General features: G+C 43.9%; 1 protein-coding gene across 11 annotated transcripts in view; it reads right to left on the bottom strand.

The window, feature by feature from the left end:
• Positions 1-26,785, bottom strand: part of TBXAS1 (thromboxane A synthase 1) — a 402,124-nt gene that overhangs the window by 89,950 nt on the left and 285,389 nt on the right. For all 11 annotated transcript variants that reach the window (XM_053257591.1, XM_053257594.1, XM_053257596.1 and 8 more), the window contains 3 exons: positions 24,296-24,384; positions 21,274-21,428; positions 18,112-18,242 (listed from right to left, as the gene is read on the bottom strand). In XM_053257591.1, coding sequence (XP_053113566.1) covers positions 18,112-18,242; positions 21,274-21,428; positions 24,296-24,384 — 375 coding nt within the window. The remainder of the gene's footprint in view (positions 1-18,111; positions 18,243-21,273; positions 21,429-24,295; positions 24,385-26,785) is intronic.

The raw sequence follows: 26,785 nt of genomic DNA on the forward strand, positions 1-26,785 counted from the left end.
TCCAAATAATAAACTTGGCTAATAAACTAAAACTAAAAATAAAAATACACCCTCTCATCATCCCCAGCCACAATAAATTGTGGCTGGCGATGATGGGAGAGTTGTAGTTCAACAACACCTGGAGAGCCAAGGTGGCCTACCCATGTACTAGGGGCTTGGGGAACTGTCAGAGCTTGGATGGTGACATGGCTTAGCTTGTGCTGGATAAGTGGGTCAGTGAAGGGAACTGGAAATTCACGGGTGGGTTGATCCCCTCACATTTAGCTTTTCCAAGGCGTCTTGTCTGGGCATACTCTTCATGCCAGACTGCTCCAAATGTTGACCATCATCCAGGCAGCTACTTTAGATCCACTCAAGAGCCTTGGGTGTTCTCAGTGGCATTCCTCACATCCTTTCACTGAAGGGGAGACCCCTGCGCCTTGTAACAAATTGCTTTTGAAAAGACCCCCAGTGTCAAAAGTGCTTTGCAATGAGGAATTGGGTTGTGTGTGTGAGAGAGAAAGAAACACAAGCCTAATCCCCTTTTGGTGCGCAGAATATAATTTCTTAGATCTTGGCTGTTGCTTCCTTTCAAATATTTGTCTATATGCCATGCAAACTGCAGAAAATTCACAGGCTGTGGCACCACACACCATCCAGCAATCACGCTGCGGAATTCCAAAAGTGTGGAATTCAAATCCTGGGGAAATAGTAATTTTCAGCAGCAGTCTGCTTAATAGCACTCCAATAAAGCTGGCCTTGGACATGCGGCCCATTTTGCAACCCAGCACTGGCTGCATTGCAGCATCGCAATCGTTTTTAATTCCTCAACTGCAGCAAATCTGTCAAAGCAAAGAAAAATGCAGAAATGGCTGCAGAGCTAGAATTTGACATGTGACAGACTGGAAAGGGGAAATGAGGCTGGAATGCTTCTTTAAAATAATTTAATCTGCATGCCCCCCACGTTTTATTTTAAGAACCAGAAAGATATTTTAAATTATATTCTTGGAAACATAATAGGAAATAAAATGCGGGGGGGAGGAAGCAAAGGAAAAGGGCAAATGAGATAAGGGCATGAAAAGGCATCATTCATTATATATGTCAAATGCCTTTATCAGATCCTTGACTTGGGAATGGTGAGAAACAAAAGAGCAGGAATATTTAACATACTGTGCTTTGGCTTTGCCATTAGCTAAATGCTCTGCTCCAGCTAAGGAAAAATAGACATCCAGTAAGTGACCTGGGGTCAACACAAGCAATTGTCGGCTTTAAATCTATATTTCAGGGAATTAATTGGGTTGGCCATTCCCAAGCCCTGCAAAGCTTTTCCCAGACAAACTGCATTATCTCCAAATATCCAGCATGGATGTTCCAGGGTGATGAAGTAAGCAATGCCATGTTAACTGTTTTGTGACCAGGTTGGCAGGCTGTCCCATCATTGCTACAGCAAAACTGAGGAATCACATTTCTGCTGCAGTGGTAAAAGAGCACATGGCATCTGGAAGATCTCCTGCACAAGACCCACTGCAATGTAGCAGAGCACTACCTCTGGGTCCACGTGACAACAATATCAAGCCATCTTATTACTTGGTACTGTAACTGGAATTATATACAATAATATAAACCCATCCCTAAGAACTAAAACAATCCTAAAAGTGTCCAAACATCCTGGCTGCCTTCTTAGCAATAGGCTGTAAACGATATAACAGCCTTTTCAGATATTTGAAGGTGGTATGATATTCCCATTGTGTCCCCAGCTTTTTGTAATGCTCTCAAAACATGCAAAACCTGTTCAAGTAGAGGTGATGGTGAGGGGGAAAAAAGAAATGAGTATGTACACCATGGGGAACAATAGAGGCAAACCCCGTTATTTGTGGGGGTTCCATTCTGGGGAAAGGGGGCAGATCGCGAAACTGTGGATATTGAGTAATGAAGTCAATGGCTTTGAAGTGGTTAGGTTCCTAGACCTGGAAAATCATGGTAAAAATAAAGGTGTGGTTTTTTTAAAAGCAAAAATGGGCCAAATAAAGTGCCCTACCATATTCCACAGTTCTGTAGGTGACCAGCCATGTTCCGCACACCAAGTCCCAAATGGGAGGAAATCATGACTTTTTCCTTTCTTTTTCCCAATGAAATGAGCCAAAAAATGGCTCCTGAACACAAAATGGAGACCAGAAATGACTTCATGGTCATTCCCAGCCCTCTAGGATCCGCTGATATGTGGGTTTTAACCCTTTCATATCCGCGAATATAAAGGCTAGTGTCTGTATCTGTATCTGCAGCTTAAAGGCATCATCCAGAGAAATCTGTATCTGCAGCTTAGAGGCATCATCCAGAGAAAATTAAATGAAATCAGTTTTGATCTAAGCATTTTGACTGATGTGCTCAAGTCCCATTGATTTCAATAGGACTGAAGGGCACTTATAGCTTTCTCTGAACCTAGCTTGTAATAATTTGTTCTGTGGCTGTTTGAGGTCTTTGAAATAAATCCCTGGAGAACTGGAAAGTGTGTTGGAAGGAAGGAAGGAAGGAAGGAAGGAAGGAAGGAAGGAAGGAAGGAAGGAAGGAAGGAAGGATCGACCTAAATAAGCAAATCCAGAGTAATTATGAAAAACCTGAACCTTTTAATGCAATAATCGCATGTTTAATTCACAAAAATAGAGAGGAAGAAGAATCCAGTGCTTCATGTTTTCAAGCCTGCAGTCAGTTCAACTAACTCTTCTGGACACCACAGAACAGATACCAATCTTCCTAAAAACAAGGATGGTAACTGTCAAGTTATGTTCAAAACCCTCATTAGATGGCCTCCCAAATGGTGTAGCTTCTGAACCAGAGATAGAAGTATTCTGGAGGAGAAGAGTGGGAAGGAAGCATTGTTACATTTGTGGAGGCCGAAAGGATAATTTTCCTTCTCAGCAGCGGGAGGTATTTTATAATAAAGTGAGTGATAAAATATTGGTCGGAGGAAAGCGGGTGCAGGAGAGAAGGCTGACTGATTATTGACAGGTGTACAATTCCATAAAATCAATTCAATATTGACAGTTTGATCAAGCACACAAATTCAACATTCTCAACCTCCATATAACCCTAGATAAGCTCTTTGGAGGAAGGCAAGTGAAATGGATGGGCAGACGGGTAGATAGATGGATGGACAGATAAACAGAGGCAAGCAGGTAGACATCATATTTGCAACATGGCTCAGTCTTCCCCAAGGTTTTCCTCATAGCAAAAATGCACCTGTGCTGAGCTGCATACTCTGTTCAACTTTACTTAGCTACAAAATAATTGAGCTGCAGAAAGCCAGCAGCAAGCTGAAAGATGTCAGCATGATGGACTCTCATTATATATATGTAATCCCCCTCCCCCGTTTGTTTGTTTTTTAAAAAAACAATGAAGAATCTATCACAAAAGCATTTGGTGTTGCCCTTGTAATTACTGCATGAAGGACGGTTCTCAACATAGTTTTGCAAGAGGATAAAAGCCTAACTTTGTGCTGTTGCAAGGAGGTGCCCCTTCCAACCTCTCTAAGACAGACACCTTCCACTACACTGAGCGACATGGCTGTTCTGGGCCATGTCTTTTCTGCTCATTAGTCTTTTTAAACGCTGCCTGGCCACTCAGAGAAGCAATCCTGTATGGAAGTAGCAAGCTTTACGTTATGCATCAGAAGAACGAATACAAGTCAAACAGAGCAAGGCATATTCAATTGCATTAATAATCTCTCCTTAAATCCTAAATTCTCAGCTTCAAAACCATCCAATAAAGTATGGGGATATGAAACTTGAGCATGTGGTGCAACACAATTCTTGTCTCCAAGGTCAAATGTATTGAGTGTCAGTCTCAAGTTCTTCCTTGAAACTGAATTCTGATATCTACCTTTAATTGAAAGTACTGAATGCCCTTTTAGCACATGAACCTCCAGCTTCTAGGTCCCAATGTACATTTTCAGTTACAATTTTTGTCAGCAGAGCAATTCAGCACTATAACCAAGAAACACTAGGATTAATGAGACTTCAGCATTAGGACCATACTTACAATGTATCTGTGGGAGGTCTTTGTTCAACAATAGATTAAATTATTTAGGTGGAAAGGGTGTATTTACTTGGAGCAACCAACCTTTACTTGTGGGCCAACAAGAAGAAGATTTAAACACACTTACATCCTACTGAAATCACAGCAGGGTGATTCTCACGACCACCAAGAGCAGTGAAGCACGGCGCAGGTGGAGGGGTCCGGGGCCAGAACTTGGTTGTTCTGGCCTCCATGAATCCACAATGCAACACGCAACACGCTAAGTGTCTCTCTCTCTGTGCCCACTGGGGCTAAACACAGCCCAGGGTAAGGGAGCGCTCACTTCCTTAACCTCGGCTAACGCAGGGTAAACAGCGGGGCTAGGTTGTTCTAACCTGTCCCTAGCCTGGGTTAGGCTGCACGTGAGAACAGCCTCAATGAGTATTTATTCTCATTTATTTCAGTGGGATTTAAGCATGGCTTAATGTCAGAGATTCCAGTCCCTGACTTCACACACCCCCAACCCATCAGTGGCAGGCAGAGATATCATAGACCAACACGCAAGCCAGTTGGTAGCTGAAGAGTCCATGTTTCCCAATCCTCCTACATCCAGCCAACGTGCAGCAAACTTGAAGCTGCACTGGCACACTGGCGGATGCCAGGGTGTGTGAAAGACGTTGCTAGAGCAGTGGGCAGGCCAGCAGTGGACTCCTCACTGGAAGCACGCTTGAGAGAGAGCAGGGGAAGGGGGAGTTTCTCATGTTATTTGGAGGGAGGGAGGTGAGTATTTATAAGCCCTTGGGAAGGAACATAGGAAGCTGCCTTACACTGAGCCATTGATCCATCTAGTTCATACCAATGGTCCATCTAGTTCAGTATTATCTGCACTGATTGGCAGAGGCTCTCCAAGGTTTCAGGCAGGAGCCTTTCCCAGTTCGATGTCAGGAAGCTCAGCTGTGGGCAGCAGTCACTAGGGGGCGCAAGTCCAATGCCAGGACGGAGAGAGCCAGAAACACAAAGCCAGATAGATGATCAGGCGGCCAAGGGTCTAAACTTGAGCTGAGAATCAGGAACAACCAAAAGGTAAAGCCGAGTAAGTCGCCAGGAACCACAGGATCAATAAGGAGTCAGTCAAGCTGAGGGTCAAACCAAACAGACTGGAGAAATAACAATACACCCGCACCAGAGCAAGAGAACCTTGATACTGCAGCCAGGGTAGCTTCAGACAGGAAACCTCTCATAATCTTCCTGCCCGCAGGGGAGCCAATAACAGGCCTCACAGGGCAGAGCCAGCACAGGGCTTGGAAGCTCCAAAGCTGCTGTAGTTAAACGTCACCAGGAGGGGCAGTGGGGAGAAGTTCAAAGTAAAGTATGCTGTCATGTCGATTTTGACTCCTGGTGACCACAGAGCCCTGTGGTTTTCTTTTGGTAGAATACAGGAGGGATTCACCATTGTCTCCTCCCATGCAGTATGAGATGATGCCTTTCAGCTTCTTCCTATATCGCTGCTGCCCGATATAGGAGTTCCCCATAGTTTGGGAAATACACCAGCGGGGAATCGAACCGGCAACCTTCTGCTTGTTAGTCGAGCATTTCCCCGCTGCACCACTTAAGGTGACAGGCAGCCCTAACTAGAGATTCCTAGGACTGAACCTGGGACCTTCTGAATGCAGACCAGATGATCCTCCACTAAGCTACAGCCCCCAACCCCAGCCATCCGGAAGAGATCATAGAGGAGAGCTTGGCAGCTGATGGTTGGCCTGCCAGGTTAGAAGAAAGCTGGTAGGAGGAGCCCTAGTGAGAGTAGCAGGATACTGGTGACCAAATGACTCCCCTTTCTGAGGTTTCAGGGCGTGGCAGAGCTTCACCCTTAATCTCGGCTAGAATATGGCTCAGGTGATTAATGTATTTTGGCTTGGATAAGGGGAACGCAGGTTTAAATCCTTTAAAGCCGTAAAGTTCACTGGGCAGCCCTAGGTAAGCCTATGTAGTTTCCATAGTGATTCTGCTGTGGACGTGTTTTAATTGCTGTGTACCCTCAGCCTTCTTGCTCCGATTAGGCCACACAAGAGCCTGGTTTGGGGCAGAAGCTGGATTTGCACACTGTTCATTGTCCAGTCCTACAATTAACACACTTTGGGAATGGAGCAAAGGTACATGTTTTGCATGCAGAAAGTGCCCTATTTAATCCCTGGCATCTGCAGGTAGGGCTGGGAAAGGTACCTGCCTGAAACCATGGGCAGCCCACTGCCAGTCAGTACAGACAAGCTGAGCTTGATAAATTGATGGTCTACCTCTGTATAATCATGAAGCCAACTTACTTCCCTTTCTGAACTATTTTTTAAAACAATGTTTTAAAAACCCCTTAAACAAACAAACATTGGCAGGAAAACAAAAGTGGGCAGTCTATCTGAGAAATGGGGGAACAGAATAAGATGAAGAGGTAACATGATTTGACCCACAGGCTGTATATATGTCTTTCCATGAATGAAGACAGGAACAGCAAAGCTACTCTGCAGCTACACACACCATACCTGCTCCTGCTCCTGTTCACAGATCTAGAATTTATTCATAAATGATCTAGAAGCAGGGGTAAGCAGCGATGTGGCCAAATTTGCAGATGATACCAAACTCTTCCGGGTAGTGAAATCCCAAACAGATTGTGAGCAGCTCCAAAAGGATCTCTCCAAACTGGGGGAGTGGGCGACAAAATGGCAAATGCGGTTCAACGTTAGCAAGTGTAAAGTGATGCACATTGGGACGAAAAATCCCAACTTCAAGTATATGCTGATGGGATCCGAGCTGTCGGTGACGGACCAGGAGAGGGATCTTGGGGTCGTGGTGGACAGCTCGTTGAAAGTGTCGACTCAATGTGCGGCAGCTGTGAAAAAGGCCAATTCCATGCTAGGGATCATTAGGAAGGGGATTGAAAATAAAACGGCTAAAATTATAATGCCCTTATACAAAACTATGGTGCGACCACACTTGGAGTACTGTGTACAATTCTGGTCACCAGATCTTTAAAAGGACATTGTTGAACTGGAGAAGGTACAGAAGAGAGCAACCAAGATGATCGGGGGCCTAGAGCACCTTTCTTATGAGGCAAGACTACAACACCTGGGGCTTTTCAGTTTAGAAAAAAGACAACTGCAGGGAGACATGATAGAGGTCTATAAAATCATGCATGGTGTGGAGAAAGTGGAGAGAGAGAGATTCTTTTCCCTCTCACACAACACTAGAACCAGGGGTCACTCCATGAAATTGATTGCCAGGAGGTCTAGGACCAACAAACGGAAGTACTTTTTCACACAATGCATGATCCACTTGTGGAACACTCTGCCACAGGATGTGGAGACAGCCAACAACCTGGATGGCTTTAAGAGAGGTTTGGATGACTTAATGGAGGAGAGGTCTATCAATGGCTACTAGTCGGAGGGCTGTGGGCCACCTCCAGCCTCAAAGGCAGGATGCCTCTGAGTACCAGTTGCAGGGGAGGAATGGCAGGAGAGAGGGCTACTGTCTAGTTAATTAGAAGCTTCCGCCTTGCAGCTCCAGCCCTAATAACTGCTTACTGTTCAGCAGGGACACAGCATTAGTGAACTGCCCCTTAATCAGCACTTACTGAGTTCCAAGCTGGCAGGAGAGATTCTCCTTTCATTAATTGTTCTTCTTCTAATTGTGAAATAGCATTAAAAAGAGAAAGAAAAGTGGCCTACACAGGTAACGGGAACAGAGGAATTAATAGTTAATTAAAGGGTACATCACTAACACCAAGTCCCTGCTGAACAGGAAGCAATTTTATAGGGGGGAGGGAATTACAAGGAGGAAGCTTCTAAAAAAGGTTGTCGCCAATCTTTCCTGAATGGGGCTTACTTCTGAGTAAACTGTATAGAAGGTTCTTGGCCATGGGAACAAGCACTGTCCGAAAATACAGCACTGCATTTAAGAGCGGTGTGACCTCCGGTTAATTACCAAAAAGCAATGCTTCAGCAGACATAAAAGGGCCCTAGTGTGGAAGCAATCTCTGTTTAGAATTTGTTCTCTTTCAAGTACAGATATTAAAAATTGCTACAATGCTTGAACTGACAGGCTCTAGATTTGCACACAACTGAGGTTGAGGGCAGCACATTCTCAGCTCTGGAATTTACTCCCTAGACTACAAGTTTATTAAACTTCAGGCCATGCTTCACTGTCGATCTTTTAGCTCAGGCTCTCTCTAAAATGCTTGTTTGGGGGATTTGGCTTGGCACTGAAGTTGCTTTGTTTGCGAACACCAACAGCTGGCTGGGGTGGGTGGGGGTGCGAGCGCGGTGGGGGAGTCCATACTGTAAACAGGATGAGAATCTGATGGGAGCTAATTTATTTTTAATAAAGGAGTAAAGTATTACATTTCTTGCAGTGCTCTGATGCAAAAATGTCTAAGTAGACTCATGAAAAGAATCTTGTGACAAGATTCTTAGCAGCTACACCGTGTGTGTAGGATGTGGTGGCATGAGAGGGGTTAAACTCAGGTATATAAACATGCATAAAAAACCTTAACAATATGCACACATTCAGATATAATGAAACATGCACTTAAAACACAAACTATGTGATCTGAGCTTCATTCTATTGTATTCAAAATTAAAACACTGGGGGAAAATTAGGAGCCAACATCCTCCTCATCTGTGCGCCCATATGCAAAGAAGAAATGACCCTGCTACAGAGAGCTTCCAGAGCTCTGCAGTGCTTATCACCACACAGAGTGTGTGTGTGTGTGTGTGTGTGTGTGTGAGAGAGAGAGAGAGAGAGAGAGAGAGAGAGAGAGAGAGAGAGAGAGAGAGAGAGAGAGAGAGAATGCTGATATCTTTTTCTTCCTGAAATATGCCCCTGGGGATCATGCAACCAGTGCTGCCAACATGAACATAGGAAGCTGTCATACACGGACTCAAAAAATTGGTCCAGTGTTGTCTATGATAACTGAAGTGGGTGTCTTTACACATCACAGTGAACCAGTGGTTCCACCAAGCTTCCAGAGCCCTGGGAATACACATGAGCCGTATTGGGCAGGATATGCCAACATTGGGCATGAGATGTTAACTCACCAATGTTGGCATAAGTGAGGGGCAGAAGTTGGGTTCTGTATAGCAAATAGAGTAGAATGTGATGACATGGGTGGGTTTGCACATCACACCCAATGTCAACATATCCTTCCTGATACTGGAAGTCAGGCTCACACAGGTTTCCAGGGCTTTGGTGGCTTGGCCGAAACAATGATTCACTGTGATGTGTGAAGCCATTCAGTGGCTGTCTCCAAGATTTCTGCTAAGTATGAGCCAGTTGGAGATGCCAGGGACTGAACTGAAACCTTCTGCATGCACAGCATGAAACCTCCTCTATCACTGAGTGACAGCTGCTCTCCAACTTAGGCACAGGAGGGATGCAAAATATGAAGACCAGCCTGTACCTGAGGCTCATGCAATGATGCTGGGACCCGGTTAAAGGATGGCACACATTTGAAACACATTTTATTGACAGGTTGTTCTAGTAAGAACTAATCAGCCTTCTTTCCTTTCACTGTCTCTACAACTGGACTAAATTTGGTTCAAATCAAGGTCCACAAGTTAGATCTCTTGCACCTCAAATGTTCATGCATCCACCATCTTGGATTGGGGTGGATGACATCATTACAAACTACACCACTTAGGTGCCCTTTGTGTCACTCACTACAACTGTATCAAATTTGGTTCAAGTCGATTAGACAGTCCTCAAGTTAGTGCACTTGCACCTCAAAAGTTCACATGTCCACCATCTTGGATCGGGGTGGATGACATCAATTTAAGCGGTTCACAAGTTAGCCCACTTGCACCTCAGAAGTTTATGCGCCTGCCATCTTGGATTGAGGTGGATGACATCATCACAAACTACGCCGTTGAGGTGTCCCTATATGCCCCTAAAACTATACCCAATTTGGTTCATATTGGTCCAGGCGTTGCGAAGTTGATCAGGGAAGACACACGGGGACACACACACAGAATGCCGGCTGATCTCATAAGCCTACTGGAAAGTAGGCAAAAAATGTGCTACCTCCTGAGCATCAACTTCACTGTATCCATGAAGAATATTTGAATTGATGCTTATTTTTCAAGAATACAAATTATACTTGTTGTATAATTATAGTGGAGACAAACAAGCGGATTCATTATAATGGAGACAAACTATATGAATAGTTTAACTACTGAATCCATTAACTATATGAATCCATTATAGTGGATTCATTATAGTGGAAACATACAAGCTGGTATGTATTAATACTGCACTTGATGATCCCAGCAAAATACAGAGAGAAAAATCAGAGCAAACAGGTTTTATGGAAGCAGGTCTAAAGCAAACTGGAGGTGGGTTGCATGCGAAACCCATGATCAGATCTCTCTTTACCTTTTGATTTTATTAAAAAGAAGTCAGACTTTTGTTCATGCCATGAATCGCCCATGCAACATGTAGCACAGAATCCTACCAGATTCCTTCCAGCTGCCTGGGGAGCTATCTGTGCTAGAGCTGCTGCAAATCCTGGCACATTAATACTATTACTACAAATATTAATATACCACTTTTTGACATAGGTTCTCAAAGAAACTTTTTAAGTTTACATAGAAAAACAGTAATAACAAAAGATGGTTCCTTGTCCCCAAAGGGCTCACAATCTAGAAAGAAACATAAGGTAGACACCAGCAACAGTCACTGGAGGAATGCTGTGCTGGGGATGGATAGGGCCAGTTGCTCTTCCCCTGCTAAACATGAGAGAATCACCACTTTAAAAGGTGCCTCTATTATTTATTTATTTATTACATTTTTAATATCCCGCTCTTCCTCCAAGGAGCCCTGAGCGGTGTACTACATACTTGAGTTTCTCCTCACAACAACCCTGTGAAGTAGACTAGGCTGAGAGAGAAGTGACTGGCCCAGAGTCACCCAGCTATTATCATGGCTGAATGGGGATTTGAACTCGGGTCTCCCCGGTCCTAGTCCAGCACTCTAACCACTACATCACGCTGGCTCTTTGGCAGGGGAGAGGGGTAACTTAAATCTATCATCAAACATGAGAATGGGGTTCTTGGTGTAGGCTTATTACCATTACAGTATTCAGTAAGATACAAAGCAAAGTTTGCAGCACAAAAACAATGACTCATATTTGTATTTTAAAAAAAACAAAAACACCACCAAACCCTAACATTCACGATGGGATCAGAATCTCTTCTGATACCAGTTGCGACTTCTTGTCTCTCTACAGACTTGAGCAGATTGGCCTTTAATTGACACATTTTTAATTCAGGCAATGTGCTTTGCAAGAGGCCAAATTCAGGGAAAATAAAAGGAGACATACATTCTTTCCTTCTTTCCCAATCTAATGTAGTGGCAAGACGGCTTCCTTGTTTGGATTCTTGAACTAACTAAAAAATTCAGGGTTGCAACCCCTGCACATAGCGTTGAATGCTCTGATTGCAGCAGGAGGCACAGCAGCTATGACTCTTGGTGTTCTTTTCCCAATCCTGTCATTTGGCCCCTTCCCCGCCCCTTGTACCATATTCACCTGAATAGAAGGCAACTCTGAATGTAAGATGATGCCTTAAAAGGCAGAAGTTGAATACAGGTTATACCTATATTTACCCAAAAGAAAGGGGACTCTGAATCTAAGATGACCCCTAGCCCCATATTTAAGAGGCAAAGAAAAAACCTTGAGGTGGTTCCCACGATCAGTTCCCGCCTGGGGAGGGCTAGCGGAGAGAGCGGGCTTAGCCCGCTCTCCCCGCACACAAGCAGACAGTCTGCTCTGGGTGGCCGAAGCGGCCGCCCACACAACTGCCGGTTCCGTTATGGAGCCGGCGGGTGCTGGGAGGATTGGGGGCTGTGTGCAGGGCATGCTGGAGAGACCCCCAAGCTGGGAGGTTGCTTTTAAGTCTCCCAGTCGGGGGACTACTCATGAGTTGCCATGGCGGAGAGCTGCGCCACGGCAACACACAATTTAAAAAACCAGGTTTGCGGAGTGCTCACTCTTCAAACTTGGTTTTAGGGCAACGGGTTACCCACTGAAGAACCATCGGGCTCGCAGCCAAGCCCGGCGGTTCTCACGATGGCTGAAAATCGGGCTAGCCTCTGCTAGCCCGATTTTCTCCCATCATGTGAATAGCCTCCTTGACTTAGATTTGGGTAAATACGGTAATGAGCAATATTCTGAGTATGCTGCACAGCACAGGTAGGCGAGGAGGCAGACACTAAACCTGGAAGATCAATGGATGGAAGAAGACACAATTGCCTTGTCTCAGTGAACCCCAAACCTGAACCCAAGTTAAGAGCAAAACATCCTGTTCCATAATTTGTAGCCATTGTTTCCCATGAAAGCTAATGTTACAATAAGCTGGCAAAACTTGTGAGGGGCCTCAGCAATTTTATTTTTTTTTAGATTTGGTCTTCAAGTTCCCATTAAGTCCTTCCCCTCTCATACAGAGCCACAGCAAAAGAGCCAATTAACCCAAGGGCTGGCCTACATGTTTTGGTGATTCTGCACAATAAGTAGACTCATACCTTCATTTTTGCTTTTTAAAAACCACTCGGATGGAAATGACATTGCGGTCAATGTTCCTCTTGGGCTGATTCAAGAGCAATGAATTATTAATCCGCATGACAGTGTTCATGATAGAAAGCAGCGGAAAAACTGAGGAGGAATTGTGTGTTTTAAAAATTCCCTGTTTGGGCAGGTTTACATTTGGTTGTAGCTTTTATGAAACTCATTTAAAATTTATGACAGCCCTTATCTGACAATCCTTTCTGTTTATCTGCCTTGAGGATTAACCAACTGTATGTAAAAATACTTTACAGGAGACCAAAAGTGCTGAGTATGATTATTACAATTTCAAGAAAACCTATTTCTGTATTGGGAATACAGAGAGAGAGAGAGAGAGAGAGAGAGAGAGAGAGAGAGAGATCAGTCAGTCTTACAGGGTCAGGTCAATAGTCCATCTAGGCAAGCATTCTCTTTCCAGCCGTAGCTAATAATAGAAGCTAGTGGGGAAGTGTACACAGTACATGGAAACAATGTGGAAATGTAAAATGCAAGTTTCCTGCATGTAGCCAGTGGTGCAGCTATAACTGAACAAGATGGGGGAGACAAATGTCCCTGGGCCCCTGAGGGAGAGGGGGCCCGCCACCTGAATGAGAGCTTGCTTTTTGCTCTCTCCCTCCCAGAAAACGACAACGGAGAGATGGAGGCGGGGCAGGGGACCACTTTTGTCCCAGGGCTCACTCCAACCTTGCCACACCCCTGCCCATGCCTAAACATGTATGTACAGGAGAACCTCTGTATTTGCAAGGGTTCCGTTCTGTGCTGCTATCGCGGTTACGGAAATCATTAATACGGAGGCATTGGGGCAATGGGATTGCGGGGATTAGGTTCCCGGAGGTCAGGGAAATGTTCAAAAATTGGAGGGGGGGTTGGCCCTAAAAATTCAGGGGAAAGTGGCCTGCCATGATCCACAGGTCCCCAGCAGCACAGCAATGTCCTCCAATAGCAAAAGATTGGCCAGAAATTGGCTGAAAATTGCATTCCCCCTCCTCCCGGGGGGTTTCTTCAAAAGGAGCCATTTTGAAGCTCCTGAAATCAAAATGGCAGCCAGAAATCACCTCCGAGATCATTTCTTACCACCCCGACCCACAGATACATGAAAATTAACCCCTTACTTGCCCCCCGCATATTCCAAGATCGGGTGCCAATTCCCCGAAACTGCAGATATGGAGTCCGTGATTAACCAGGTTCTCCTGTACTCATTGACTTGTTGAATTATCAGTATGATTCTTATTCTCCTGAATAATTTGTCAAGCCTTTTCCAAAATCCATCAGTTCTACAGATGTTTGCTGTTGTGATTCTATTTGTTACCAAACTAGAGTTAGAACAAACCACAGTTCCCCACATCTGTATGCAACAAAGAACATCCGTTTGCTTTAAAGTGGAAGTGGAAGCTTACATCTCCTCCTCTTGAACTTACATCTTTCTCCTCTTGAGAGGAGAAAAGAGGAGAGAGTGCTCAAGTCAACAGCTCTCTGAGGCTTGTTTGCGTAGCACTAAACCATTGTTTTGTGTTATGACTGAAACAGGTCATACATATCTAATAAGGTAAAATATTTCTGTCATCCTTTGCATATGATATCTACCTGTCTTTGTGTTTTTCTTAAAAGAAATAAACCCTAAACATAAAGATGGTGGTGATGCTACTGGGCAACCCAACTTACATCAAGGTGTGATCCACTTGTAGGTCTTAAACCATCAGTTAGAGACTAATGATATACAAGAATTCATCAATAAAAACATAAGTCCTGCTTTGCAGGCAAATTATTGGTGTCTCAACAAATATGTAGATCCGAATATGAAGTGAAAGATAGTGAGCTCATTCACTCAACTGACCATTTCATAAGAATGCATTTGCATGTTGCTTTGTTCAAGGTGAAACAGAACTCACAAAACCCACATGAAGCTTCAAAAGCAAACAGCATTAATGCAAAAAACTTCAGCAGGACTGAATGTTGTGTCCACACAGGCAAACACCAAAGTGGGAGGAGAAGACGGTAATTTATGTTACAAATCTCCTTGCATAATTTTAATGAGCTGTACAGAGTACTACTAAGAGTTGAGTGATGTGAAGAGCACGGCGGATGATGAAGAAATGAGGGAAGGACAGCCTATCATTGCGAGGATGGGGGCAGCGTTCCCTCTAACAGGGATCCCCAGATGTTGTTGACTACAACTCCCATAATCCCCAGCCAAAGGCCATTGCAGCTGGGGATGCTGGGAGTTGTAGTGAACAACATCTGAGAATCTCTGTTAGAGGGAACAGTGGATGGGGACAGAGCTCCTGCGAAAAACAAGAACAAGAAATAACTGTGGAAAATTCCAATTGGGCCTCCACGCATGGGTGGAAGTCCCAAAGTGTGATTTACAGCAACCACATTGAAGAATTTTTGTTACAAATCTCCTTGCATAATTTTAATGCACTGTACAGAGATAGCACTACTCAAGTGTGAACCTCAAATATTCTAATGCACAAGTCATCCATAAAAGAGCCAGGAGCAGAACTGTTTTACTGGTGGCAGAAAGACAATATGCAATTAAGCTTACATCTTCTGTGTAATGAGATGGGATAAGAGCAATGAAATGACCTCATGGAGCTCCATCTAAATCATAGGTGTATCATTAGATCTAAAATTGCCTGTAATAATTTTTACCTTCCTGTTGCAGGATGATTTTCTAGCTTAGGGAGGCAGGACCTTATTTAGAGATACATATTACTATTTCAATTTTCCCCCATTTAATCATATCAGAATTTCTTTAACCTTAAACACTGTCTCCGTTTATTTTTTCCAGATTTTTATTATATTTGCACAAGATGATGCTTGGCATCCTATAGATGTGCATGTGTTCATTTTCAAACATATTCATTAATGGGAATTGTTGCAGTTCTGAAGTTACTCCTTCATAAATTTACATCAGAACAGGAACAGAAAGCAGAAACAAAGTGAATCAATTCAGCTCATATATCTGAAGCCTGCATTTGACATTATCATTTTGCCAGACCACTTCAGTATCCAAATTAAGTTCGTAGATTTGAAGTAGCCTCTACACTTTCAGTTTTGTTTTATGTACAAAACAGAAAAGACATTATGATCTATAAGGATATTTTCACAGGTGTCATTCTAATGGCTTATTATTATTAATGGCTGGCTGAAAAGTTCCAGTCCAAATGTGAACAAAAGCCACAGCTTTCCCATTTCTACAATATGAAATCGCTTTCTTAGTCAGGTGGAAAAGGTGGTGGCTTATCAGATTTCCAAGATTGGCTAAAAGAGAGCTGAAGAAATATTTGCTGCAGTATTGCTGCTCCACCCCCCCCCCCATCTATTGTGCATGGACAGGATACTGGGCTACTACCTGTGGATGTGATCAAGCACTTTGTTGCCATGAAGACAACAAGGTAAGAAGGGAGCTGCCAACAGGCCCTCAATGAATGAATATTGCTCATACCTGGAGAGGGCATTCTAAGCAAAAGGGGCAGCAAAGGTGTGAAGGAATGATGCCTGAACCTTTTGTATACAAGATTTCTGTATTGCAACGGCTTTGCTTACTCCCTATGTTAAAAAGCTGTGCAGGGCGCAAGAATTCACAGCTCCGGTTCTACAGTTTGGTTTGGAGTGAGAAGAAATATACTGCTTTGATTTTGGAGGGGAGAGAGGGTTTGATTCCATTGGGTGAGCCCATTTTCATGACTGAGTGAGAGGGCTTGACGGCAGGGAAGGCAGAAGAAGCTCACCTTCCTTGCTGATGAGCAACGGGGAGTTGCTGGGCATGTGAATTGCATGCCCAGATGGTCCACAGCTGCCATGGGCAGTGTGGAGGTCGGGACACGTTGTCCTGGCCCCCGGAAATCCCACAATGCACCACGCAAGTGCACGGTGCATTGTGGGGATCATCCTCCCAGTGATAGGTGGGCACCCTTCAGTGTTTCAGCACTGACTGAAAGCAGCCATTGCCATCAGATGCTCAATTCAATGGGGTTAAGGGAACGCTTGCTTTTTTGCAGGCTCCCTTTTAAGAGCCTGGCTTCTTAGCCATGTTTGCCACTGAGGCGCCATCAGAGCCGCTTGGCCTCCGGCAGTTCCTACGGACAGACAGGCCCAGGTTTAGCCGCCCTAGATCTTAGCTGCCCTGCCCTTAGCTGGCTCATGAGAACAGCCTTGGTATGTTTTAAAATAATGCAGGGAACTTGTGTTGATTGGTTTGTCTGAAAAAAATTGGAGGGGAAGAGAGAATATAAGGAGGCTGCCTTCAGCAGAGTTCGGTGCAGTGCAAGCTGAAGAGAGTCCAAGAGAAGGAGTTGCTGTCATAGTCTGAGAGAGAATCAGAACTGGTGCTGGAAAGAGAGCTGAGAAATCACTGGAAGAGTGGTGACTCTCTGGAGGACCGAATCACTCCTAAAGCAGCTGAAGAAACAGCCTGGGACTGAACCTCCAGAACAGGGAAGGAAGAGCAGGACCTGGGTCTGAGCAAGGGACAAGCCAGGCTTGCTACAGAAGCCAACTAGGAGTGATTGCAAGAGGACTCTTGGTAAGGACTCTGCGTAAGGGCCAAGTATTAGTGCAGGATAGATGGGACACATTTTGCTCATATTTTATTTCTTCCTTATACTTGTTTGGCTGCTGTTTTGTAGAAGAACTATTGTTTTGAACTGAACTATTTTAAAGTAACATGTTCTTGATTTGAAGTTAAAAATGTGTAGCTGCTGTCTATTTCTCCACCCCAGCACTTAGAAGCCTTCCCACCCTACCTAACTTTGAATAAGACAGAGGCTTGGAAGGCTGTTTTAGTAGATCCAGCCAGGGCGGGGGGGGGGGGGGAGAGTCTATTTGGTGGCAGCGGTGAAGCTGAAGATCACGGGGCTGGTTGAGACTGGGTTTTGACATGTGGTGGCAGCACAGTGGGATCCATGACAAAAGGTAAGATCAAGGATAGAAGCAGCAGAAGAAGGAACATAAATATCTATAAATAAAGGAAGGGCATGGAGAGTCAAAAGCAGAAGGAAAACCAACAACAACAGAGTTTAAAAATCTGATGCTTAAGGAAATAGCATGCTTGTAAAATTGATAGAATAACTGGGTTGGAAATTCTGCAGGGATAAACTCTAAGTGCAATTTTCAACACTAGTTTTAATGAGGACACAGAGTCACTAGAAAAGCAAACTTCCTTGTACCCTTTTCACAGCTCCAATTGTAGCATCCATCAAGAAGTACAAAAACATGTAGAAGTCAAGATCAAAACAATCAACCAAACTGTTTAGAACACTAAATCAGGCAGCGTTTGCATTTTGGACCAAGGTGTGCGTTAGTTTTAATATCATCCCAATACACTGCATCCATTTCTACAGTTAGCAGAGGCAGGATGCCACTTAATTCCAGATGCTGGGAGATAAGCAACAGGTAATAGATGCTGCCTTTATGCCTCACTTGGGGGTTACTTGGGGGCCACTCCTGGAACTAGGATGCTGATTAGCTGATCCAACTGGGCTTTTTTTACATTCTTAGCACAGAAAGTGGCTTACCTTATTTGGGTCTTGCTGGTTTCTTAAGGCAATTGTGTTCTTAACAGCATTGATAAAAAATCCAGTAACTTCATCTTGCTTCTTATTTGGCAAAATCCGAAGCAGGGGGACCATTACGGATGGAAATGCAACTTCAAGAGAGTTTCAGAAAAGCAACGTTAGCAATGATCCTGAAATGGTGGCTGACATCCAGTGCAACGAAGCATGGATGTGTCAGGAAGACACATTTGCACTGAAGGTCATGCAGTCCTCAGGGACACATTTTCAGGTGACAAAAGGCACTTCTGGAGGCAGAGCAAAGTGTCGAAATATGCTCCTTCCCACTGCACACACAAGTGCAGTTGTAGAGGGAAAGCTCTTCACAGCACAGACACAGCTTCCTGGCATGTCCACACTCCAAGGCTCTGGATGTCAGACCATAACCCTATTTACTTCTAGACATAGGACATTATGGACCGGGTCTCATGATCAGTGAGACCTGGTTTCTCCTGGTGAGCGGGCAGGGAGCCCTGGACGGCCGGATCGGCTGCTCACATAATGGCCGGCTCCGAGACGGAGCCAGCGGGGGGTGGGGGGAGCGAGGGCCGCGCGGCCCCCGCAAGTCCCAGTATGCCCTGCGCGACTGCGCAGGGCATACTGGGTAGACCCCCGAGCCAGGAGGCTGCTTTTAAGCCTCCTGGCTGGGGGTCTACTCGTGAGTAGGCACAGCGCAAAGGCGCAGCTACTCACAATCGTAAAAAGCAGATTTGCTGGAGCGCTCGCTCCGCAATCCTGCTTTTTACCAGGGGTTCTCGAGCGGGTTACCCGCTTAAGAACCACCAGGCTCGGCTGCGAGCCCAGTGGTTCCTACAGTCACTAAAAATCGGGCTAGCCTCTGCTAGCCCGATTTTTGCTGATTCTGAGAAGCGCCCCTATGTCTTATAGAAACAGAACTGAAATCCTGCCTTCCTACATCAAAACAAAAGTTCACAGTCAAATAAAATAAACACTAAAGTTATGAATCTCTAAAACAAGCACATATGAATGATAAAGACAACAGAGGAAACAATAGAAATGGCACATTAAGAAAAGGCCATATCATAAAAATGGTTTCTGAAGTCTACCTAAAAGTGGGAAATGAATGGGCCAGGTGTACCTCTCTTGGGAGGCCATTCCATAATCTTGGTACCACAACAGAAAAAAAGCCAAATCTGTTGGCAAGGAAACAAAGAGACAGACTTCAGAAATAGTGTGACTTCTGGGGCCGGTTCATATAGGAGTTCTGAAGTAACCTGGTCCCCAACCATTTAGCGCGTTGAACATCAAAGACAGCACCTTGAATTGAGCCCGGAAACCAATTGGTAACTAGTGTAGCTGATGGAAGATAAGCTTTATATGATCTAATCTTCTTTGTTTTCTCTCTCTCTCTCTCTCTCTCTCTCTCTCTCTCTATATATATATATATATATATATATCCTATTCTTCTTAGGTGGTCACTTCTGATTAGAGGAATGAACACTTTATAACCTCATGGTTATTGAGGTAAACAATCAGTTACAAGATGCCCTCTCCAAGGCTGCTCTGATTTACAAAATTGGTTAGAGAGAGGGAGAAAATATTCAGTGTTACTTCAGGCCTGTACAATACTGCAGTGCATGCCAAAACACACACAATTCATTATGAGGCTTGCTTTAAAAAAAAAAAAAAAGTCTACAAGCCGGACTACAAAATGCAAAACAGCTCTGAGAATGTGATGGTTGTGTGCGTGCCTTACATTAATTCCATTTCTGTTCAGCCTAGCTTGCTTTGGAAAGCAGGTTGCCTCATTTAATGCCTTATTTATGTCTCTATCCTTCTCCAAAAGAGACCAACGACACCAAAGTATATTTACAGACTCCTGGGACGATCACAAGGTTTGTCTCATGGCTGCAAGAAAGTTTTGTGTAAATGCACCCTTTAACTAAGTGAACCATGAAGTAGAATGTCAGTAAAGGCTTTTTCACATCAGGAATTTGCCCTGAAGTACTTTTCCTTTGTATTAACTATCCTGCAGCATAATACTCATAAAGACTTAGTTGTGTTTAGCGCACAGATTGGGGCCTTGGCCACTGATTCTTATAGGAAGGCAGTAACTACCTTGGATTAAAGCAAGGGAACTACAAATTCCAGTTCTATACACTGAGTAGCTCTGTATAAACAATTCAATGGGCCCACATACTAGATGTGTATGAAAACAATCCTTTTGCCTTAAAAAAAGGGGGGGGGGAGAAGGGAAAGGAAAAAAGTAACTGTTTTTTGTTGATAACATTATGGTACCTGTATAGGTATGTTTACCTATAAAGCATAAAGTAAATCACATAAAATGTTTTTTTAAACCCACATCTCTCTCTCTCTCTCTCTCTCTCTCTCTCTCTCTCTCTCTCTAGTATAAGCAGAAGGAGAGTGGGAAGGCAGCACCAGAAATGGTCATCAGGCACCAAATTTAATACAGTAAAATAGCTCAAATGCAATTTCGGCAGGATCTATCAAGCAAAACTCTTTGGAAGCAACTTTTGATATAGGAAAGCTTGCAGTTTTGGCCCTTAATTAAGACATTTGTTGGAACACATTGAGCAATTTAACTCAATTAATACATTCTGCCTGAGGTTCACTTTTGTTTTTTGTGGGTTTGTTTTTTTAAAAAAATTGTCATGTAGCTTTAAACATATCCAAAAGTGGTTCAGGTCTTGCTGAACCTCAGTCCTTCCCTAATGAAATTCCATCCCTGCTCCTGCTTATTGGACTCTAGAGATGTCCCTGTTTCCTGTCCCAAATATTTAAAACCAATACAAACAAATGTGTGTCATCCAATGACCATATAACAGGCCTACTTGGTAACCTTAACGAAGCAGAAGACATACAATGTATACATCCAAAGAACACTTTGCTCAGGGGAAGATTAATAAATGACTGCTCGAATTTGAAGTATTTATAGGAAGTACAACTACATGCACAACTGTGGTTTGCAAGCCACTTCCAAGAAAACATGTGGGCATGCAGGCTTGGCTCACAAACTGCATTCCAAAAATCACTGTCATATACAGCTTCTCTCAATGCAGAATCTGCTGATCCTTAGGGAAAGATTGAGGGAAAGATTAAAACAGTCTATAGGAAAGATTAAAACAGTCCGTATGATGTACCTACCAGTTAGGATTATGAGAGGTTTAGGTTTAGGTTTTGAAAGTTCAAATAATCTTCTGGTGTTCTTAACAAAGGTGTCACTGGGGTTGATCTGGGAGTCCACATGGGTACCAAAAGCCACACTAGCAACAACATCCAAAGTGAAGCAGCCATAATTCCTATATCAGATACAAAAATGTTGCTTTTAAACTGCAGCTTTCATCATTTCATATTTCTGCTTCTGCATTTGTTGTACTCTTGGGGGTCCTTTTCTTGCAGAAGTCTGAGTCAGTTTATTTTAGGGGTTTTGAGTTTTTATGTGTGCCAAACCGTTTAAAAACTACTTTCATGGTGTTGAGAGATATTTACAACAATGTGCATAACAGTTTTCTCTGAAACTGATTACAAACAATACTACAGGCTCATTCTCACAATCAAAGCAACGTCTGTTTACCAGCAAATCCCAGATCGCCAAGCTGTGTGCATTCTCACAAAGTATGTTGTTTGGACTCCAAAAAATTCCTGATCCCACATTCGTGTTGCAAGCTACCAACATTTAACTCTTGGCAGTCCAACACTGACTTTTGGAGTTCTGAACTCAGATTAACAATAGCAGTTAAATGTTGGTTGGTCACAGTGTGAATCTGGGATTGGGAGATTTTTTTGCAATCCATGTGACATGCTCCATGGGAGCACATATAGATTGATGATCTGGGATTTGTTGGTAAGAGGACATTAAAATGACCGTGAGAACAAACTCTACTTGTTTTACTGATGAAGTTGTAATCTTAAACTACAACATGGAAAACAATGCATTTTAATGAATAGTTCTAAATCCAATAAAATCCTCATTACCTGCATCATGGCTTTCAAAAATTGCTGGGGCTGGTTTCACACATACATGCTTATCACCCGATGACTGCAATATCAAGGGACTTGCATATATAAAAGGGCTAACACAGATATAATACCATAGACGGATCTGTCATAGGACCCCAAATGTCACCACAATATGTGGTAACAGCCAACAACCTGGATGGCTTTAAGAGTAGTTTGGATAACTTCATGGAGGAGAGGTCTATCATTGGCTACTAGTTGGAGGGCTAAAGGCAACCAAAAGCCTTCCTAAAGGCAGGAAGCCTCGGAGTACCAGTTGCAGGGGAGTAACAGCAGGAGAGAGGGCATGCCCTCAACTCCTGCCTGTGGCTTCCAGTGGCATCTGGTGGGCCAATATGAGAAACAGGATACTGGGCTAGATGGGCCTTGGGCCTGATCCAGCAGGGCTGTTTGTTCTTATGTTCTTATGAGCTTAAATGTTATACTTTTCAATGAGGCACTTACATGTTCAGCTCCAGTCATCATGTGTAAAGTAACCGAGTGTAGATAGATCAAGTGATGTACACACAATGGATGGAGCAGATCCCTAGTTAACAGAATTCAATTCAGTGTCTTTCTTGATGCAGGCTAGTACCATATGGTAGCATATCAGAGATGTGTTTCTGTTCTAACAGAGCACTTCTAGAACACCAGGAGGGCTCTAAAGTATTTGTGCTCTTGTGCAAGAGAACCAATGTTTGGAAACATGTGGGCTAGTGCCCCACGCATGCTGATATTAGAAGTCAGGATGTCAGCCAGTATTTATTAGGCAGATGCCTTTTACAGATTCAGTGCAGATAGTCCCTACCTACAGACTTATAATGTTTGTTTGTGTGTTTTTTAAAGCACGGCACTCAAAAGAAAGGGGCAGGGGGCAAGACAGTTGTTAGCTGGGATTGGGGTCCCGGCATGAAGGAGTGGTGCCTGGCATCAGCCCCGGAGGGATGCCTGGTATCAACCCAGGAGTGTAGCCCCCTTTGGACAAAGGGGGGACAACAGTCCCTGGGGTATGGGGATCAGGGGGGCCACCAAGGCACCCCCTGCCCCAGGGCACCCCCTTGTCCCTCTCACACCTAACCCGTGAATGAGGTGCTTGCCAGCTGGGAGTGTGAGGCACACCTTTCTCCTGTCCAGCAGGCAGTTCATTCAAGTGCTGACTGGCTGGGGGCGGTTCTTTCCCTGCCTTGATCTCAGCGAGCCAGAGAAAGAAACGCCCAGCCAGATTGTGCTTGAACAAAGTATTGGCTGAGGAGGACCAGGAGAAGGGCTGGGCAGCCCCTCTTCCTGGTAGTGGCCACGTCAGATGCAGGGAGTGTGGCCAGTATTGGGAGGGGGGCCGCTCAGCCTCACTCCCAGTTCTCCCAGTTAGCATTACATTCAAGCACTGGCTGGGAAGTTTCTTTCATAGCAGTGAATGATGCTTCCCAGCCAGCACTTGAATGAAGACCTGACTGGGAAGAAGGGAGAGTGGGGCTGAGCAGCCCCTGTCCTGAAACTGGTCATGCCTCCTGTGCCTAACATTGACACAGGGCATGGTCAGGGCACATGCTGATGCTCACACCTATCCACAATGGGGTGGGGACTGCTGAAGGAACTTGCCTTCCAGCCACTGGCGAGCCCCCTATGCCCCTGCATCGTTCTCCCCCACTTTGATGGCCTCAGCTATGACAGTTGCTATCTAGGGGAATGGGAGAGTATGGTGGACAATATCATTTGTCTCCAGCCTGAGATCAGTTTTATTTAATACATTCTAGAAGAAGCAGATGTCTGCCTTACAGAGCAGTTGCAATAACGGGACCAGGGCTGTAAAACCTTGTATCTCAAAATGGCGGCCCATGGATCAATGATAGTTCATGAATAGACTGCAGGGAGCTCGCTGGTCACACTGAGAGAATTCTCTCTTGTTCTCCTTTCCGGCTGTTAAATTTCATTAACAATCAGCTACAGATTAGATACTGTGTACCATGACTTTCCCATGTAATTGCTGCTGTTAAATAAGCTACTGTAATAAAACAAGTGGAAAAGATACCTTCCTTTGAAAGTGACACCGTCCACATCAGAAGAGAGAGAGAGAAAAAATAAAACCATTTGTAAAATAATTGCATATTTAGAACACCTTGGCAAATCAAATACCTGAAAAAGTTCTCTCATGTCTAATTTATTAAAGTACCTTTGGATGTCAAAAGCTGCACCAGAATCTGCACAGACCTTCAAGTTACTCAGCAAGATGTCACATGCCTGGCTGATTAAGGGAGTCATCTAAAAAGGAGCACATGTGCATGGTATAATTAAAAAAATACACAATAAATTTCTCTACATTAATTGCATACAGCAGGAGGTAAGTGCTCTCAAGAGCTTCTGAATCAGTGGATAAAGTCATTTCCTCAGAGAAGAAAGCTCAGTGTGTGTGCGCGCACACACACACACACACACACACAGGTTCTAACATGTTTCTCTCCCACACAGTCTGGGCAGAGCACATGGGTTCCCTGTTACCTTGTTCCTGTGACAGATGCTTCCTGCTCTTGAATGAAGAGCTGTCAGACTCATTTGTGACAATCTGTTTACCATGACTTTGAAGCGGCAGCAGCCATGAAGAAGCCCATAGGAACAGGGTGGCTGAGAGTATTGTAAGAACCAGAGTCAAACCATGAAAAATTGGGGTTCAGTTCTGATCTAAGCCCTTCAGTTCAGTACTGATTTATACTAACTTGAAAATGTGGTTTGGTAGCCAGCTGACACACTGTGAACCCATTTTAAGCCAATTCAGAAACATTTTCTGCAGAATAATATCAAAGTCTATCAGTCACAGTGTCACTCTGTAAAATGAACACAAGTATTTAACTTGGGGGGGCGGGGCGGGGCGTATTTTTAAAAAGTCTGGCCAAAATACATACTGTAGGATAAAAATGGGAAATAAAACTTTGATCATCATACACTGGAAATCTGGGTGCTTGATTAACAAACTATTTATTTTGAACCGGTTAGTGCTTTTTTTTGTTTAGGGGTTCGATGCAGGTTTAGATTAAAGACAACCAAGAGATTTTAGGTTCAGGTTTAGTTTGGGTGCACGGAAAAAACCTCTCTGAACTGGTTTTAGAGTTCAAGTTCAGTTTCAACTCAACTTCTTGGCTAGAATGAGGGCTGGTTCTGATATTCTTGGGACTCCCACCCCCACCACCCCACTGGGAAATAAGTGGGAGGAAGGATCAAAGCAATGCACACACTCAACTCAGCACTGCCATCTGTTGTGAGAGCTGAGATCAGTGAGCCGAGATCATAGCCAGCTTCCTATGGGTGGCAGAAAGATCTGGAGCCCTGTGTGAACCTGCCTCTGGCCCAGAGTGTGTATTATTATTTCTTGTTTACACAGTCAGACAGGTGTTATTGACTGGTTTGTTTTATCCAGACATCGAATCCTTCCCAAGGACCTGGGATGGCTGAATTTTATTGTCAATTGTTATAGATATCGTCGCAGAATATAGGCTGTTCCTAGTAAAGCTGCTTTTTGTAATTGGCTGATGGTGATTTCTGTGGCCCCTATGGTGTTGAGGTGCTCTTCAAGGTCTTTTGGAACTGCACCCAGGGCGCCAATTACCTCTGGGATTATTTGGGTCTTCTTCTGCCACAGCCTTTCAATTTCAATTTGTAGATCTCTGTATTTGGTGATTTTTTTGATTTCTTCTTCTTCTATTCTGCTATCCCCTGGTATTGCTATGTCGATTATTTTGACTTGTTTTTCTTTCTTCTCTACTACAGTGATATCTGGTGTATTGTGTGGCAGATGTTTGTCTGTTTGTAGTCGGAAGTCCCATAATATTTTTACATCTCCATTTTCTTCAACTTTTTCAATTTGATGGTCCCACCAATTCTTGGCTACAGGTAGCTTGTATTTTTTGCAGATGTTCCAGTGTATCATCCCTGCTACCTTGTCATGCCTTTGTTTGTTGTCAGTCTGTGCGATCTTCTTACAACAGCTGATTAGGTGGTCCACGGTTTCATCTGCTTCTTTACAAAGGCGGCACTTGCTGTTTGTTGTGGATTTTTCCACTTTTGCTCTTATTGCATTTGTTCTTAGTGCCTGTTCTTGTGCAGCCAGTATTAAATCCTCTGTTTCTTTCTTCAAGTTGCCATTCTTAAGCCATTGCCAGGTCTTGGTGATGTCTGATTTTCCACTTATATTGTGTAAATATTGACCATGCAGGGGCTTATTTCTCCATTTTTTCTGCTCAGTTCTTGACTTGTTCTTTCTTGTAGGCCTGCTTTGTTTCATTGGTGTTGAATAGTTTCGCGTTCTTGACCATTTGAAGTGCATCTTTTTCACTGTCCCTTATATATTCTTCAAGGCCTTTTTTCTCCTCCTCTACTGTTTGATGGACTTGCAGCATTCCTCTTCCACCTGAGCGGCGAGGGAGGTAGAGCCTATCTACATCACTGCGGGGGTGCAGAGCATGATTGATGGTCATGATTTTCCTGGTCTTACGATCTAGCGTCTTTAGCTCTGCCTGGGTCCAGTCTATTATTCCTGCAGTGTATCTAATAACAGGTATAGCCCAGGTGTTTATGGCTTGTATGATGTTCCCGCCATTGAATTTGGACTTGAGGATTTTTCTAACTCTCCTGATGTATTCACTTCCAATTTTTCTTTTAACTTCAGTGT

Source organism: Hemicordylus capensis, chromosome 5, assembly GCF_027244095.1.
Source record: "Hemicordylus capensis ecotype Gifberg chromosome 5, rHemCap1.1.pri, whole genome shotgun sequence".
Lineage (NCBI taxonomy): Eukaryota > Metazoa > Chordata > Lepidosauria > Squamata > Cordylidae > Hemicordylus > Hemicordylus capensis.